This window comes from Saccostrea cucullata, unplaced genomic scaffold (assembly GCF_032062105.1).
Source record: "Saccostrea cucullata isolate Sc308-1 unplaced genomic scaffold, CSIRO_AGI_Scuc_v1 ctg11520, whole genome shotgun sequence".
Taxonomy (NCBI): Eukaryota; Metazoa; Mollusca; class Bivalvia; order Ostreida; family Ostreidae; genus Saccostrea; species Saccostrea cuccullata.
This window is the reverse complement of record NW_026923491.1, coordinates 1-18,441: the sequence shown is the minus strand read 5'-3', so window position 1 is coordinate 18,441 and position 18,441 is coordinate 1. Positions and strand designations below refer to the sequence as shown.

The 18,441-nt window shown below is 34.8% G+C and overlaps 1 protein-coding gene across 2 annotated transcripts; it reads right to left on the bottom strand.

Moving 5' to 3' along the window:
- Positions 1 to 523: 523 nt before the first annotated feature.
- Positions 524 to 16,736, bottom strand: LOC134264139 (major facilitator superfamily domain-containing protein 8-like). Of its 2 annotated transcripts, none has more exons than XM_062746435.1 (10): positions 16,597 to 16,736; positions 9,433 to 9,586; positions 8,365 to 8,608; positions 6,543 to 6,656; positions 4,062 to 4,253; positions 2,762 to 2,861; positions 2,318 to 2,452; positions 1,780 to 1,883; positions 1,387 to 1,664; positions 524 to 764 (listed from the first exon to the last, which is right to left on the bottom strand). In XM_062746435.1, exons 1-10 carry the CDS (start codon positions 16,671 to 16,673, stop codon positions 558 to 560), a joined length of 1,605 nt encoding a protein of 534 aa, XP_062602419.1. In that variant the 5' UTR covers positions 16,674 to 16,736; the 3' UTR covers positions 524 to 557. The 2 variants fall into 2 exon arrangements, with proteins under 2 accessions (XP_062602419.1, XP_062602418.1); XM_062746434.1 differs by lacking the exon at positions 16,597 to 16,736 and adding an exon at positions 9,994 to 10,479.
- Between the last annotated feature and the right edge of the window lie 1,705 nt (positions 16,737 to 18,441).

Below are 18,441 nucleotides of genomic sequence, written 5' to 3'. Positions count from 1 at the left end.
AAAACAATCAAAATCCTGTTAACCTTTGATTGATAAACATAAAATTTAGCTAGAACTCAGCATATACCTCACAAACGGGCTTTCCAAATTATACAAAAAATGTTAATTGGCACTTGAAGATTGTGCATGAAAACTATACATCATAGATGTATTATATCACAGTACTGTAATGCATCACCATTTGTACATGTTCAACCTTCTAAGGAATGTCATGAAATATATCCAGTAAAACACTCTTAAAGCAAACATGCTTTTTACGAATTGATGCTTAAAGCAAAGTGTTTTTCAATCCCTGTGACTTTAGAATGTAAAATTTAAGTAATGTAAACTTTACGGATATAACAAATTACATGTATAACGAAGCATAGTTGTTGGTTCCTGGCTCTACATTATAAGCGTGTTTCACTGTATTCAGTTGATATGACTCAATATATTAAAATACTCAAAGTATACAATAATGCTCGAATAACAAAATGTAGTAAAATGATATGTTTAAATATCCTGAGTATTAATTTGTGATATGCCACTGTGTAAAATTGTTATCTGTATGTAATGTCTTAAGGGGGTTCAACTCCTTTTTCAAATCTGAATGGCACCAGACGCTTAAACACAAAAGTGATCCAGCCCAAAGTTAGAATGATCATACCACATAAGGATAAAAATGTCACCCTTGGACCAAATGAATTATATATTAAGCTGACAAAAATTGGACCCACTGTTCTTGCAAGGCTTCCAGAGGCTGTGAGAAAACCCATCATTGTACCCTGGAAGTAAAAAAATTTTACACTGTATATCTATGTATAGATGTTTTGATTTTTCTTTTAATTTGTCTGTTAAAGAAAGATACAACATTTGACACAGGTAGAAGTATAGATTTAACACTCACCAAGTAAAACTACTCATTTTCATTTTAATGTTCCAGAAATAGATGTAAAATATTTTAAAATCAACAAATTGTTGGAATTCCAATGGGCACTAATTGAGCTTCTCTATTAGCTGACATATTTTTATATTCCTATGAAGCAAAATTTCAAAAACATACTAACATGAGAATATTGAGGAATTATCATTTTTCATGGGGGCCAATGATTGTGGATTTTGTGGGTCATCCATAAATTTACATCTACACAAACAATTACTTTGTATAAATTTTCATTAAATCATCTGAATAAACGAGTTACCTATGAAATAACATCCCCATGAACCAATAAAAATTTGCTTAACCAAGAACATTGACCCCCACAAATTAAAAAGATTCCACAGTAATCACAGCATAGGAATTTTACAGTTTATTTTGAGAATTACTACATTTCAAGTAACAATATAAGAAACTATGATGTTTTAACTATAAACTTTTAAAATAAAACAAAAAGAAGACACACAAACCTGAGGCTTTGGTCCTAGTATTTTGGAATACAAAGTATAAGACATGACATTTCCTACGGGATACCCTATGCAAATGAGAGCAGTTCCACAAAGAAATTGGGCCAATGTTACAATGGGAGTGTAGGCGCACCACTGGTAGGCATCAGGACACCCAGTGGCTTCAGGATTCTCCCCAGAGCTGTTACTGACCATGGCTTGCGTATTGAGAGACAGGTTCTGGTGTGGGGCCATAGTAAACCATGACTGGTTTATTGCTGGTGTGCTGTTTGGATAAATTGCTGCAATGACAGTGGATGTCAAGTTATATCCAAATCAGTATCAACCAAATAATGCTAACTGTTTCTGTAATGGAAGAAAGTATCAAAAAGAATAAAAGTTTGAACATGAACTTACTGGCCATTTGGGAGGGAGGGTAATGGTCTCCCCATGGAAGATACACCACAAAGCCCAAAAGACAACAAACAAATCCTCCAATCAACAAAAATCGCTCGTTAATTCTAAAAAAAAATTTCAATGTCATATTAGTTTAACAATTACTACACAAATAATCATTTTTTGTGGGTTTTTTTTATGCTCAATAAAAGGTTCAACATCATACATTCAAAGGCTATAGGAACCCACTTTGGAAATCTATAGTTGCTGTATTTTTATGCAACTTTAATAAGTGATCTGCCCTTAGTTATAAATCAAAAAGAATTGAAATCTACTTTGTATTAATACGGGCATTCTAAACATCTTATCTGACCTACAAATAGAAAAGTTTGTTTTGCATATAATTAAATTTTACATGTACATGTACCTATATCCATGTAAGAAAGGTAAAAAAAATATAAAAATTCCTTAATTTCTTAAAAAAAAAAAAAAAGATTTAGTAAAATTACTCAAACAGCTGATTTCAAGTTTACATTAATGTGAAAAGTTATTTTCTTACTTTTTAGAAAGAATTTTGATGACAATGAACACTAAAATAGCTACCACTCCCCCCACTGCTAGTATTATTCCATTGTACAGTGTGGCATGGGCTCGAGTCCAAGCATACATATTCATGGTCAATGGTGTTCCTATTCTGGAAACATTAAAATTATAATTATCATAATGATTACATGTATAATTATTTATATCAATGAAATTAGAATACATACAATGATGTACATATGTCATTTAAAATTTTTGATCTCTGAATGTAAATGTGAAATGAAATATTACACATATGTAACCTTTCTGCTGAAATATATAAATAAATAGGAAAACTATAATTGTTAAGAATCTGTATAAATCTGTTCTAATTTAATGGAATGCAAATTGGATTGCTAAATATAATTCAGAAAATCAATCTTCGTACCGAATGAATTTTTGAAATAAAAAAAATTCTTACGTCTCAAAGACAGCAAAGATGAACAGAGCCACAAAAAAGATGACATTAGATGCAACAACAGCAAAGATATCTGGAGTATAGTCAGGAACTTCTTTGCTGCCTACAACAAAGAATGATTGTCTATATGAGTCTGGACTGTACAAAAGGCCCAAGAGCCTAGAATCACTCTTCGGAAAAATTGTTTAACCCACTTTTCTCATCGTTGCAAACCATAAAATATAGCCATGAAATTCCACAGTGACCTAGTTTTTGGTTGACACTGCCTAGTATCTAAACTAGTAAAGTTTAAAGCTTCTAGGCTTCTCAGCATCCTAAAATATTGACAGAGATTTGCTGAGTGTGTCACTATGACTTTTTCAGTAAACACAATTCACTGAACAAAGGTGTACCTACCAAATAAAAATGGCTAATCTTTTGATTTTTATAAATAGTGTAATATTTCAAAAGTAAGTCACTTAAACTTATGTTTTGGGTGACATATTCCAAAGGCTCAAGATAAATTCATTGACAAGAGTTTAAGATTCTAAGCAACTTAGTATCTGAAATATCTAAATAAAGCCATAAAATTCCAAAAGTAAGTCACTGTGTCCTACTTTGTGTTTGATATTTTCAAGGGCCCTAGAATGCATCAACCTTTGATGATCTGATCATTCCAGGCTTAACAACATCCAGAATTTAAAAATGTATCATTCACTTAAGGAATGACTTTAACAGCTACTCATTTTATATGGTATAAACTGGGTTTGGGCAGTTTAAGCTTTATAAACCGCAAAGCAGTTTATAATTGATATAAAAAAGCATAAACTCTTCCAACCCAGTAAAGCGTAAAGCGACACTCATCACTGCGAGCTCTTAAAGCAACGCCTGTATGAAGAGAAAATTCGGACTACTGCACACATTCATTCGATAGAATTTTTTGATGCAGTAATTTGGACCCACAATGCATCACTTGTTAAAGCTACGTTCTCTCGAGAATAGCAGCAAAAGTTCAACTAAAAGTAAACATGCCCTGATTTAATGGATAAATATTGAAGAAAAATAGTAAACGAAACGTTCTTCATTTACTTTCAGCACTCTTCAGGCTTCTTTTTAGAAATGTAACTTAGTACATACGACGTCATGTGACGTCAGAGTCTGGACGCACCAAATGTCACGTGCAGTCTGATGATCCCAATCTATATTATAATAAAATAAATATCTGCGCTCGCCATAACGGTCGCACCGTCAACATATTATAGTTTATACCGAGAAGCAATTTTGATAAGGACATGCAGGTGTAACTTATATGTATTCAACAAACCTGTATCTTGAATGCTGAAGTTATATTCTTCATCTATGACTCTGTGTTCTCTGAATACCACAAACAATAGGATGAGATTGAGGAGGCCCACGAGGGCACTGAGGAATGCTGGAGCTGTGTACAGATTTAGGTGGAGCCCTGTTGTATGGACTGGTCCGGGGTACCCAATAGGGACCATAGCTGTCTGGATTGCTGCAAAAAAAAATTATAGATGAAAAACATTGCTACGGTTTATAGCCTTCGATCACTATCAAAATTTGTATTTCTTTTAGGATATTGTCTTACAAGAGGCCTATGGGTCACATAGCTCACCTGACCACATTGGCTGGGTTAAAGCACTTATTACTTCAGTATTAAAAAGTTTATGTGGGGAAGGGGGGCAGCAAACTTGAATTTAACACTACCTAAGGATGCAGAAGTTTGCAGAATGGATTGATTGATAGGCAGATGTACTACAGAAAACAAAGGTAATCAGAGATTACAGAGCTCACCTCAACGAATGTTGTCTTTAAGTAAGGCAAAGTCACACAATTCACCAAAAAAAAGTGTACATCCGAAAATGAAAATATTTATGCAATTTTGATCTGATACTTTGGAATAGAGCTTTATAAAAACTTCAAACTAGTTCTTTTTCATGAAAATGTAATTAAAATCCAGCATCTGAAGCAAATTTGAGAGTTTTCATCCCTTGATGCATCATTTGAGCAAGTTTGGTTTATAGAATGTTATATAAGCCTTATAGTTTTTTGGTAATAGACCTGCACCCATAACTTTTACCTGGTCCATTATCTGAAAAATGTATGTCTAATTCAGCATCTGAAGCAAGTCCATTAGTGTGCATCCTAAGATGTATGGTCCATGCAAGTTTGCTCATTATAGGGCTCATAGTTACTTGGAAATGAAACCTGCACCATAAACTTTAACCTGTTCACTCAACCGGAAAATGTAGGTCAGCTTCAGCATCCGAAGTAAGTCTGGTAGTATGCATCTTTAGATGTACCATCTATACAAGTTTGGTCATAATAGGGCTGAAAGTATCTTAGAAATGAAAACTGTACCTAAAACTTTAACCTGTTCACTCAACCGGAAAATGTAGGTCAGATCCAGCATCCCAAGTAAGTCTGGTAGTATGCATCCTTAAATGTACCATCCATGCAAGTTTGGTCATAATGGGGCTCAAAGTATCTTGAAAATGAAAACTGCACCTAAAACTTAAACCTGTTCACTCAACTGGAAAATGTAGGTCAGATTCAGCATTCGAAGCAAGTCCATTTAGATGTATCAAACCTGCAAGTTTGGTCATAATAGTGCTCATAGTATCTTGGAAATGAGACCTGCACCAAAAACTTTAACCTGTTCACTCAACCGGAAAATGTAGGTCAGATTCAGCATCCGAAGCAAGCCTGGTAGTGTGCATCCTTAGATGTATAATCCATGCAAGTTTGGTCAACATAGGACTTATTGTTACTTGTAAATGAGACCTGCACCAAAATCATTCACCTGTTCACTCAACCGTAAAATGTAGGTCAGATTCAGCATCCGAATCAAACCCGGTAGTATACATCCTTAGATGTATCATCCATGCAAGTTTGGTCAACATAGGACTTATTGTTACTTGTAAATGAGACCTGCACCAAAATCATTCACCTGTTCACTCAACCGTAAAATGTAGGTCAGATTCAGCATCCGAATCAAACCCGGTAGTATACATCCTTAGATGTATCATCCATGCAAGTTTGGTCAACATAGGGCTTATGTTCCTTGGAAATGACACCAACACCAAAAACTACACCAAAAATGTTAACCTGCTCCAAAAACCTTAACCTGGTCATTCCTTTGCTGAAATTGCAGCATCTGAAACTTTGACTGGTATAATGAAACACACTAGAAGCATCTTCCATGCATGTCTAATCAATATAGGACATAGAAGTACTTTAAAAGAAAACTGCTCAAAAAAACTTAACCTGGGACGCCGACACCGACGCCGACGCCGACGGGGACGCCGAGGGTATTACATAAGCTCCCCCAACTTCGTTGAGGTGAGCTAAAAATGTGATCAGAAAAGCTAACTTGAGGTTTCAGTGCAGGAGAGCTAAACAGTTTAAACAATCTCTTGTTGAACAAGGGTGCAGAACTTCCCTTCGCAATTGAGCACATTGATCCTGATATAAATTATCAAAAGCTTAACTTCTATTGTGCACATACTCTCTCTCACATACACACACACAATCATGTTATAAATATATGCCCTCCACTTCTCCAACTTCCTTGCAAGGGGATAACAAGCCTTGCTCTATATGACTGTAGCCTTGAATGAATTTAAATTTCTGCACTATTTTGCTGCATTGTAATACATTTTTATTGGATTTTGCTGAAAGATAAAAGGCACAATCCGTGCATACAACTGTATATACTTCCCGATAGGACTTCTGTCATGTTATTATGTAAAAAGATAGATAATTTCTCCTTTTATACATGTACCTGGTCCTACAATGAAGCCGATTGCTTGGAAAGCACTGAGATTCGCCATGGCTCCTGTTCTCTCTTTGATTGTGGTGGCACCTGAGAGATAAGACCGGACCACTGCCACATTTCCTATACAACACAAAAAGCAACAAAGTCAAAATTACAACCGTCTTACTTATAGCTTTCATTATGTGCAGTTGTGTCATATGGCCGTTTTTTTAATACCCTAGTTTGCAATCACTTCGTTAAATCATATCTAATTGAACAAATTAGCAGGCTATAACATAATGTACATAGAATGTATTTCTTTTTAAGGGGGGACCTATGTCGTTCTACGTCAAAGCAGCGTTATGTGACGTCACAATAGCGACGTTTGTTTTTACCTGTTGACTTTTGCAACTGTGATATAGGAATAGCATTGTTAATAATCAATAACGTACACAATTTACAAAAAGAAAATTTATTCATCATCAATAACAATTTTATTTGATTTATGGAGTTTATTAATATTAGAATTCTCTTCCTTTGGTTGATAATCCAAAGCAATTTCAGTTATGAAGAAATACCTCTATGATATGCTGATATATATGTGCAAAAAGATCAGATAAAATTCAGCAAAGAAAGCGGCTTAAGTCATGGAAATATGTTTAATTTTATGTTTACCATTAATTGTATTTTCTGGATAAAACTAAGAAAAAAAATTAAGAAATGTACTTGTACCTTTATTTGCTTATTGATTTATAGTACATGTAGATTTTATCGTATAAATTCATTCCTAGGTTCCAATAGGTGTTGGTTGTTGACGAGGAAATGGGGGGGGGGGGGGGGGGGGGCAGAACGATTGGAGTGAATAAGAAAAGAATTAAGCTGTTTGAATTATTTCTAATCAAAACAAAATACTTGTTTTTTGCAAAATAGTTTAATATTCAGATGTTTGTCAATGCTTACTTAACCTTTTTAGTGCAGAAAGGTCAATATTTATGACACAAGAGTAGGAAAATGAAAGAAAACATCATATTTCTCGTTTATTTTATCATAGAGGTATACCTTTTTCTTTGTTAAAATAAAGGGATTAATCATTTCTTTCAAAAAATATGAATTACAACATTTTCACACAAAGACTTTTTAAGATATTACCTGTTATGCATGTCGAAATTGGAAAAAATACGACAAGAAAAATGTGGTTATACTTACATTGTGCTCCAATATAATTTTTCATGCGAGATGAATTATAAAGAGTTTGCCTTCATTTTAAAAACACAAGACATGTAAATGAAATACCTGTTGATTTTGAATGTTATTTGACATTTTTGTTTCTTTTTAGCGCATATTTGGGATAGAACAATAATGTCTGAAAGTAGTCTATTTTTAGCATTTCACACTGTTTTTGCACGTGCTCCTGTGTAAAAATAAGAGTATAAAGCTATTGTTTTTAATACCTAAAAAATAAGAGCATGTGGCCAGGAAAGAAATGTCAAAGTTTTGAAAATTTCACACAAAGACTTTTCGGACATAGGTCCCTCCTTAAGTTCATTACATGGTAGCTAAGATTATTATTTTTAAAAAGTGTCTTGTTTGTTTATCTTATCAAGTACTGACAGGGAATATAAATATATCATACAGGTAAAAAGTTTAAAGTTTAAAACAAATTCTTAATCTGTTGATAAACATATAATGTGCACTAAATCAACCTTTCTTATACAAATATTTGTACATGCAACTACGCACTCCATTTCATGCAAATACGTACAATGGTCAAGAGGTTTATAAGATTGAATTAATTAATGCATTCAAATATTTCAAAATTTAAAAGAATTAATATGAAAATTTAAAAAACCTGCACCAAATCCAATCATTGCTCTGGCAGCAATCAGAGCAACTAGTCTGTGTTCCTTAATATCTTCCAGATAGGCATATAGGATGTTAGCGAGAATGTTAATGATGAGGGATACAGCCAGGGGTTCCCTACTTCTACCCAGACAGTTAGACATCTTCCCAAAGAAAGGCGAGGCGATGAGCTGACCAATGCTGTAGGAGGCCACCACCCAGCCCAGCAGATCTGTTGTGGCATCTGTGTCCAGCTAAAATTATACAGGTTATCTTATACAGACAAAGAAGAGAAAAACAAGGTTAATTAAGCAAGCTTAAAATCTTGAATTGAGGTCTTCGTGAGCTACATGTAACAATGTACATTTCTGTTGCAATATACTTTGATCCTTTCAAAGATCAATATGCAGTGCCTTCAGAACTTGCCAAGATTTATGACTGTGTTAAGTCTTAAAGTGTGCTAGATTAATATGGTAAAAAGTATATATTATCAGATTTTGAATTTGAACTGGTATGAAAAATAATTAAAACTTAACTTTAAAATCAGTAACTTCAAGTAAAAGTGAACATACTATATCTTTTCAAGTGATGAATATTATAAACATGCAGGTGTAAGCATAAGTTCATATTTGCCAAGTGATAACATGCCATACACAGAGATAAAGTAAACAATTAATTGATCATGCATCCTTTATGAACAGCGCGTACAATATATAGCCATTTGACCAGTGACTATTCATTGCTTGCTTATAGATTATTTAGTTCTTGTGCAGACTTGTATAACAAGATCCTTAAACACGCATCTCTACACAGGCCTGTCCCTTAAAGACCCAGGGGCTGTTGATTTTCCCAAACTAATTATAGATGTAATCCATGTATATCCTTGTATTTCCCTGCAACTCTCTGAGGAGGAACCCCCAGAACCCCTTCTTCTTTAAATCTTAAAGATCCCTTTAAGATTTAAAAACTCTTAAACTCTTCTGAAGGATATATACATGTATATCTCTTCCTTCAAATCTTGAAGATCCCTTCAATGTCTCTATTCATAATCATTGTGTTTAGTCAAATAGTTCCTTACCAGTTTCAGAAATGGCCATATTGAGGACATACAGATGGAGAAGGACACACTACTGAGGAACATGGTGAGGTACATGACACGGATGGACCGCCATCGACTCCGACGGACTCGGGGGTTCTCAACAAAGGTACTGCTCGGTAAGCCATTGGATGTGCTAAAAAGAAAGTCAAAGTCACTTGAGTGAAGTAGAATAATTTCAATATAAAAGTTTGCAAATTTGAAACAGCATCTTAATACAAAGCATACAAATAGATAATGACAAACAAGGAATGTTACATGTACTATGAATCTTAATAAATTTGTAAAATGTTAATTTTACTACTGACAGAGGACAAAAATCTCATTTTACTGCAAAAACAATAAAATGAAATTTAATCTATAAGATCTCTCTTTTAGTTTTTCATAGATTTCCCTGATTTTGCGATGCTTCTGATTGATTTAAAAACATATATTAAAGAAAGAGGTGGAATAAGTGGACTTCTCCGTCTACCTCCTATGAAATTTTCTTTTTCTTTGTAGATGGTTTTTCTCTGTTACACATTCTCAGAACTTAGTACCTACCCATTATATTTCCACATTTCAATCTCAGCCTCCACCCCTTCATTCTGAGTGAAATACTTAACAGACACAATAGAAATGTTTTTGTCCATGGTATAGTAATAGATGCTTGTAATTTGAGTTAAATTTTAGTTTTAAACTATTAGTTATGATAAAGACCTATTCCCTGTACTTTTTCCAGTCTTCTGGCACAAATAGAGAGGAAGGAATGCTGGCAGGAAATACTGTAGTGGCAGTGTGGGGCCATAAGGAGTTGTCTAAAACAAAAGGCGCCATATTCCTTATGGATCTTCAATAATACAATCCAAAAACTGGAAAAAATCAGCTGTCCAAAGTTATTGTAGAGAGAGATTGTGGTTAGAAATCACGAACATGAAATTCAACATGTCAATAGTTTAGCACTTCAAAGCGAGTCTAAACAGATTGGAATAAATGTGGCCTGCATGCAGTAGATCATGATCGAAGCCTCCCAACAGAAGAATTTAGTTCATTTAATAGAATATCAGTGATTGAAGTGTAACACTATAACAGTAACTGTGTTTATATATTGATAAATATTTCCTTCCTCTGAATATTATCTCCTTATTTCTTTTACAACAATGCACCCTTAGAAAGATCTCCTCTGTTAACAACACTGTATAATGTTTCCAAAAATTATTTTCACATCCAATGAAAAATTTTCAGATTCAAATCCTCCTGTCAACCACAGTTTTAATCTGTGTACCTGAATTACCCAGTATGCACTAAAAATACTGTATGCTGAAGTCCATTATCATTCCCTGCACCATTTGTTGATAAACTGAATTAAATACGCAGGACGTACATACCATTACATAACGTACGTAGATAGATAAGACTTATCAGCTGACTTGGTTTAACTGGCACATTTCGGGACAAATAAAGAATCAAAATATTGCTGGTGTTATCACTTTCTTTATCACGTAGCATTTGAAAGTAAATGATTTGCCTGATATTGATGATTCATACTATCTCTTGTGATCTGGCTATAACTCATAATGACATCAAAATTTATCCATTTAAATTTTCCAAAAAGAATTACCATGATCAAGATTTCGGGATTAAGAGTGAAAGCATAAAATGCATGTCCAAAGATTAAATTAAATTTCTAAAAGCTGGCCATGGCAGGAAAAGGGACAAATGCAGGTTGTGGCCAAATAAATAATTTTTTAAGTCCCTGTTATTGAAGATTTGGCCCCAGGGGCATGTAGTTTTTGCCCTTTCCTCTGTGTGCTGGCTGTTAGTTTAATGTCCTGATCCACAAAAAAGATTATTTAAGTTTGCTGACACTACCTTTGATTGCTTGCAGTTATGGACTTCATTTTTCAGAAGTGTATCCAATGTGAGACCTTTTATTTTGCAAATTGGCTCCAACATACTTGAACTTGTAGTTTCATCAGCTTTTTCAAAATTCTACCTGAATATCTTACCTTGGCTGAAACTTCTGAATGGTTGCATGGTGTCAGGAATTTCCTATTTCACATGTGCATGTATTCCTCAAGTAAGAACTTTCCCTGGGTACAAATATTTTTGACCTTGGAATTTGGCCTACTTTTCAAAAACATTAACCTACGTCATCATGGTCATAACTTTTGAATGGTTATCATGGTTGGACTGCAAAGGCCTTTATATTTTAAGAGCCCTGAAACCTTGCATTAACTCTGAGCCTGGTTTCACTTTGGAAGAGGAACCTTTGCTCATTATAATAACATTGCAATTAGTTTGTTTGCTTGATGCCAAGGAGCAGAGAGAAAAAATTTCAAAGGAATGATGCAATTTTAATTCTAATTAATCTAATAAATCAAAAATGCCCTCAACCCTTACAACTCAGCTCCTTGACCCAAAGGCCATGAAATCCAAAACTTTATTAAATGAGGCACCCTTGCAGGGGGTCAGGGTTAAAATCCCAGTCTGGTTTCATTGTGTTTTCTTTTCTCCCTGTACAATTGAATTAATTTTGATTTTAAGATGGTGGCTATTTATAGCCACAGGCTAATTGCTGCCACTCTTGTTTGTTGCAGTCTAGTCAAATAAGGTAATGTAGCAGTGTATGAATAAAATTTGGTACTGCGAGAATTAAGTTAGATTAGAGCCCCCCTTTCTTGCTGGCCATCCCACTTTCAAAAAAATGCTTTACATGTTTTCTCCTAAGAACTTTTAAAATTACCTAAGGTAGCTTAAAACTGAGCTGAAGACAAAAAATATGTGTTTGTAAAATAAAACAAGATGTCATCTAAGATGTATCATGGATGCCCACAAGTGGCAGGGGTTATGGGAGGAGGATACTTTCATTCCTTCCCTTACCAAAATAAAAGCCTTCTGGCACATAGTTGCAGCAAGTTTACTGCAAAGTTGCCGCAACTTTGCGGCAAATATTTGCGGCAAACTTGCCGCAAATAGATTTTTCGTATGCAAATTTTTTTCTGGCACACAGTTTGCGGCATATTTGCGGCAAAGTTCTGGCACATTTGCGGCAAACATTTCAAATCCTTACATTGTGCACTTAGCTGCAAGTTTGTGGCACACACTTGCGGCACATTTCTGGCATATAGTTTACTGCAAGTTTGTGGCACACACTTGCGGCACATTTCTGGCATATAGTTGACTGCAAATTTGTGGCACACACTTGTGGAACATTTTTGCATATACAATTTCATAAGCTAATATACTTTACCTTAACAAATTAATTTTAAAAGAACGTGATTAAACATGACAGCAACATGTAATACATGTACATGTACTATAAAAAAAAAAGAACATTTAAGCCATTTTAAAAATTATTTATGAAAATTTCAAGGTGAAAAGGTACAAGTATATAAAACACTAACTATAATATTAATGTTTAAAAAAAAAAACTTGCACAGTACGGAACAAAATCTGTTGATTGAACAGTTACACTGTATACATCAGATAGAGAAAGAAACAGATTAAAAAAAATAAATTCACAACCTTTGAGTAATATAATGGCACAAATTTACATTGGTCATTATGCAAAATGAATAGAGGATTTGTAGTTAACAACAATTGCAAAACATTTTACATCAAAGAAAAGATTCACCTCTTACAATGAATTTCAACTGCACATATCAATTAAGTAATAGTGCTGCACGATATGAATAAAAACATATTAAGTATTTTGACAAATTAAATCTCACAATATTATTTACACAGTAAAGGCGACCAATTTGTTTAGTGTCTTGATTCTATCACTTTAAAAAAAACAACAACATAATCCCCTGGAAGAATCCATGTCATGTTGAAAGAGTGTCTTCATCTGTTGCATTTCCCATTAATTGATTGATTGTATATTGTTTAAAGTCCTTCATGAGAATTTTTCACTTATATGGAGATGCCAACATCTGCCGTGGGAGAGCTGCAAATTTTGTCCTATACTACATTAATTGGCACTCAGGGCCATTGAGCTGGGAGGATCTTTTTTGATCGTCACCTACTGCAACATGGGACCTCAGTTTAAACAGTCTCATCAGAAGGATCCACAGTGGAGTTCAACTCCTTACTTCGTGACTCAAGAGCAGACGCTCTAACCATGCGGGTGACACATTTGATAGGAATATCTATTAACTACTTTCTTGGCACAGTACTTCAAGTTCACTCTGACATTTCAAATAACTTTTCATGATTGGGGGTTGGGGGGGGGGGGGGGGGGGTGGGGGCTTCCTTTCCAACATTATGTAAGTATCTGTTAAAAAGAGAGAGAAATTACTCGCATTGCAGTCACTGAAACCAATAGTTATTTAAGCAATGAATTAAACCTAATTTTGACCTAGAGATCCCACATTTGTATCTTGTTCTGTATGCATTAAAATCATATTAAATGGCATTTCAGGATAGATTGACAAACAAGAATTCAATAACAACACTTTGTTAAATAAAACTACATGCTTCTTTGACAAATTATAGAATGTAAAGTGTATTTGATCATTTGTTTATATGACATAAACATTTGAATATGGACCTAATTCTTAATTGTGATTTAACTTACTTTTAGTCCATCTCTTAGTTAGTAGAATCCTTTCCTGCAGATAAATGCCCTCCTGATCTATTCTTTGTGGAGGGTTTACTAATTCCTCATCAGTCCATCTGGATAGAACAAAAAATAAAGACATATTCTATATCGACCCAGTTTGTTATGAACATGCAAGGACTGTAAAAATTCTGTAAAAATTCTAACTGGCTTAGCAAATATAGTAAAGTCTTATTTCTATGTTAAAAAGACATCAGTGTTATACATTTTTTTTTAAAATACTCACATTCTCTCTTTATCCACGGCCTGTGTTGCTGTTTTCTCCTTTCTCTTTGTTCTCGTCATGAGTCATGACCCAGGTGGTTTAAAATTGGCGCAAACTTCTAAACCGGATGTGAACTGATAAGCCGTTCTTAGATAGGTCTGTAACGCAACAGACAAGTCGTTCCTAAATCTTTATGGCACACTTTTGGCACACAGTGATTTTGATAGTTAAAAGAAACATTTCTGGTACACTTCTGGCACACTATATAAATAGAAGGCATCTAAGGGAAAATTGTGGCATACTTCTGGCACATATGTGCATCAGATCATTTAATGTGCCGCTAGAGGTACATATGTGCCCCTAGCAGCACACAATGAACCGCAAGTGGCATACTGTGTGCTGCTAGCTGCATTTACTGCACACTTCTGGCATACTGTTCTGGTACATAGATTTGTTTGCCGCAAACTTGCAGCAAACATTTCATTTTGGTAAGGGTTCCCATGAGTACTGAAAGTCCTGGTGGTGGTGGTGAGGAGGGGGGTGTTAAGAAGTAGATTTATATATATTCACAATTGCACCCTTGTCTTTAATATACAAAGAAATAAAGTTTTTTTTCTCTTTTAATGTGTAGAAGTTAGGGCTCAGTGAACCATGGATATTGGCCTGGGTATCTCACTTGGAGGTAGAACACCTGACTAGTAATACTTATAAGGAATCACTGTCTAGTTAGTGTAGTATGCCAGGGCATCAACGATAGTGGGAAACATGGGATAATTTGCATAACAGGCAAAGCCCGTTATGAATAAACTATCCCATGTTTCCCAGTATCGTTGATGTCCCTGGCATTTCCATTTCATTGTGAAATAAAATTGTAGATTTAGACTTTAAAAATGTAGACTAATCAATTTAAATTACACGAGGACTCCCATGCCAATTTCAATAGTCCTCGCCCATTGACGTCAAACACAAAGGCAGCCGCACGAGATTTACATGCATATTTGGCCTCCTTAGTTTCAGATACAGAGACTGTGATGCGAACAAGATCTGCATGCATATTAGGCCTCCTTAGCTCCTCACCCATCGACCTGCCTTATTTACATTCCTAACCTTTCAAACTTTCAAAGAGTTATCACAGAGAAAAAAAAATTGAAATGGAAATATATGATCAACACAGCTAGTGGTCCAGCTAGAGTAAAACACACTTCCATGTATAACGAAGCACCAGGGAAGGCAGGGATGAGTGATTTTGCTTCATTATAAGCGTACTACTTTGCTATATCAAGTTTACAATAAAAATATATTTTTAGGTCATGGGGAATGAAAATCACTTTGCTATCAGCATCAATTAATTAAAAGAGTGTTTGCTATAAGCATGCATGTTTAATTGTATATATTTTCTTCATGCATTCCTGCTTTCCTACTGGTAGGCCTTGCTCAGGTTAATTGTTATGTGATAGTCCTGTGAGATTGTGCACTTGTGCACTTGAACACTGTCTAAGGAGCTTATAGCTAGGGACAGGAATGTAGAAAGTCAGCTCGAGCTCAACAAACTATAGATATTGGCCTGAGTAGCTATGTGGTAGAGCACTTGACTTGTAATACAGGGATCCTCAGAATTCAATTCCTGGTGAGCTAGACCAGCCATACATTTCCTTTATGCATTTCTCCTTTCCTACTACAAGTACAAATTCACACTTAATGCTTTTGGATCCTGGTGTGTTGGTCATATTTCATTGAATTTTTGCAAGAATATGATCTCTGTTTCTTTCCCCCCAAAAAAACATCAGCATTGTTGCTTTAGTTTGTGTCTTTCCCCTATAGTGTAAAGTTTCCTTGACTGTATCTGTGCTTTCCGATTCAGCAATTGATGCATTGCGATGTGGTTGATAATTTGGAAAGTCTTATATAATATAACGTTATCTGAATGACACCCATAACCACTTGTAAGATGAAATACAATGTAGTAATTTTTTTCTTATAGATCAGTAATGCAGCTGTACTACATAGTGAAGAGAACTTCAAATTACAGTGTGAGAAAATACTAAGTAAAAATTATGATCATTTTTTATACATGCACATACTATGTATTTACATTAACTTCCAGTGCCCGTGCTATAAGATAATTGAATGCTTCATAAAATAGACAGCACATATCTGTATCATTAATCCATTATGCATTATGATAACTGCGCTACAAAGACGTAGTTACTTCCAGCTTGATGTTGAATACATCTCAATGTACAGTGCATTTATATACTGTACACACAGTACTTGGGCATGCCCCTTTGACCTGTTTGACAATAGATAAAATCTGTTAAAAGAATATACGACACATTACCCGTAGTCGGAATAGCTGTCATCGTTTGGTGGATGTGATTTCAATAAACTCTTTTTCTCGTCAACTTTCTTTTTCATGTTTGTTTCTTTCTCCTGCACCCTACCATTATACCATAGTGTACTGATGGTCTAGACTGTCACATGATTGATCATGTGACATCGTAATTTGGCGATGGTTTATTGGAGTTATCTTTCTTAGTACACAGGTTCATGGGCAGGTAGCCACTCACAGGTGCTTGAGACCCCCCCCCCCCCCCCCATAGACCCCGGACCTTTTCGATATTTTTTTTATAGTAACATATTTCTTTTTATATACAGAGTGGGTTACGAATTTTTATAGACTGTTTTTTGTAATTTTTCGGTTTAACGGTATATGGGTTAATTAAAATCAGAATATGTTACTAAAATTTAGTTTATGAAATAAATCGAAAAGGCCCAGCCGGGTGTCTATGTTGGGGGGGGGGGGGGCGGTACACAAGCACCTGTGGTACATGTAGCACTAAGGCTATGAGAAAATCATATTGGGGTGGCAGGTCTTTGAAAAAATGAATTTTTTTGAGTAATTAAGTACACCTCTGCCCCCCCCCCCCCCCCCCCACACACACACCCTTCATTCCCTATCTGATTTTGTTTGTTTACCAAAACCATTTCACATTTTTCAAGGTAAAAACGTCAAATATCAAAATAGTAAAATGGTTTAGAAATCGTCAGATATTTCGGATTAGGGCTAGGGCCTGAGATGTTCGGGAAAAAAACCCATTAAAATTCAGTACAATTTTTAATCCGATGGGACTTGCAGTTACAACTTTTCCAAAAAAAATTCAAACCAGTCTCTCATCCAGAAAATCCAATCGAATCCGGCATATAGCCCGGTCTTATTTTTTTTTTTTTTTTTGGTTTTTTTTGGGGTTTTTTTTTGGGGGGGGTGTTTTTTTGTGTTTTTTGTTTGTTTGTTCGTTTGTTTTTTTGTTTGTTTTGTTTTGTTTGTTTGTTTTGTTTGTTTGTTTGTTTTGTTTTTTTTTTTGTTTTTTTTTTGTTTTTTTTTTTTTTTGTTTTGTTAATATACCTGATCCAAAAACTTTATTCTGGTGGTGTGTATTTATATGCTTATACGATATTTTCTGTCGTTTGTTTGTTTTTTTATTTTATACAAACTAAATACATGATTATAATAATGAACAAGGGTGCCTTTCCCAAAGTCACAGCCTCTCTCGAGGCCCCAGGGCATCTTGTCTTATTTATTTTTAAATTGCAAATGGCTGACAGTACGCAAAACAGTATAAAATACTTCCCAAACAGCTTCGAACAATGAATATGAAAAAATCTGGGGAAATCGCAGCAACACCAAGAGATTTACGAAAACGCCGCCAGATTTCGACAACATCGTCAGCAGACACCCAGGAGACTACTCTCATTAAGGATTCCGAAAGAGATGTAATGGGGAATAGAAAGGTACGTAAATATATAGAGTATTGATTGTAACCTATTTTGCAGCAACCCGGATATTAAGGATTCAAATTTCTCACTCGTATTAAACACTCATTTGTGTAGGTGTATAAAAATCGAATTATTTTCAATGATTAATTAAAAGAGTACTAGTATATATACAGCGCAATATCCCAGCATTTCGTCAAGCTTGCCAACTACGATGTTAAACATGTTGAAATGGAAAGTACCTATAACTATAAATAGATGGGCTTATATATGTACATGTTATATGCAATAAATAAATGCGGAACTGCTTCTACATAGATCTGTATTAAATTTAGAAAATCAGACTATGCTCTTTTAAGGTCTTTCCATCCTCACAGTTTAATGGTTCAAAGTAAAAAAAACTGCATTAATT

Coding starts and splice junctions, on each gene's coding strand:
- LOC134264139 (XM_062746434.1), bottom strand. CDS start 10,082: ATGGACAAAAACATTTCTATTGTGTCTGTTAAGTATTTCACTCAGAAT. Junction 6,657..8,364: donor AATGATTGGATTTGGTGCAG/GTTTTTTAAATT, acceptor TGTGTTGTATAG/GAAATGTGGCAGTGGTCCGG. Junction 4,254..6,542: donor CGGCTTCATTGTAGGACCAG/GTACATGTATAA, acceptor TTTTTTTTGCAG/CAATCCAGACAGCTATGGTC.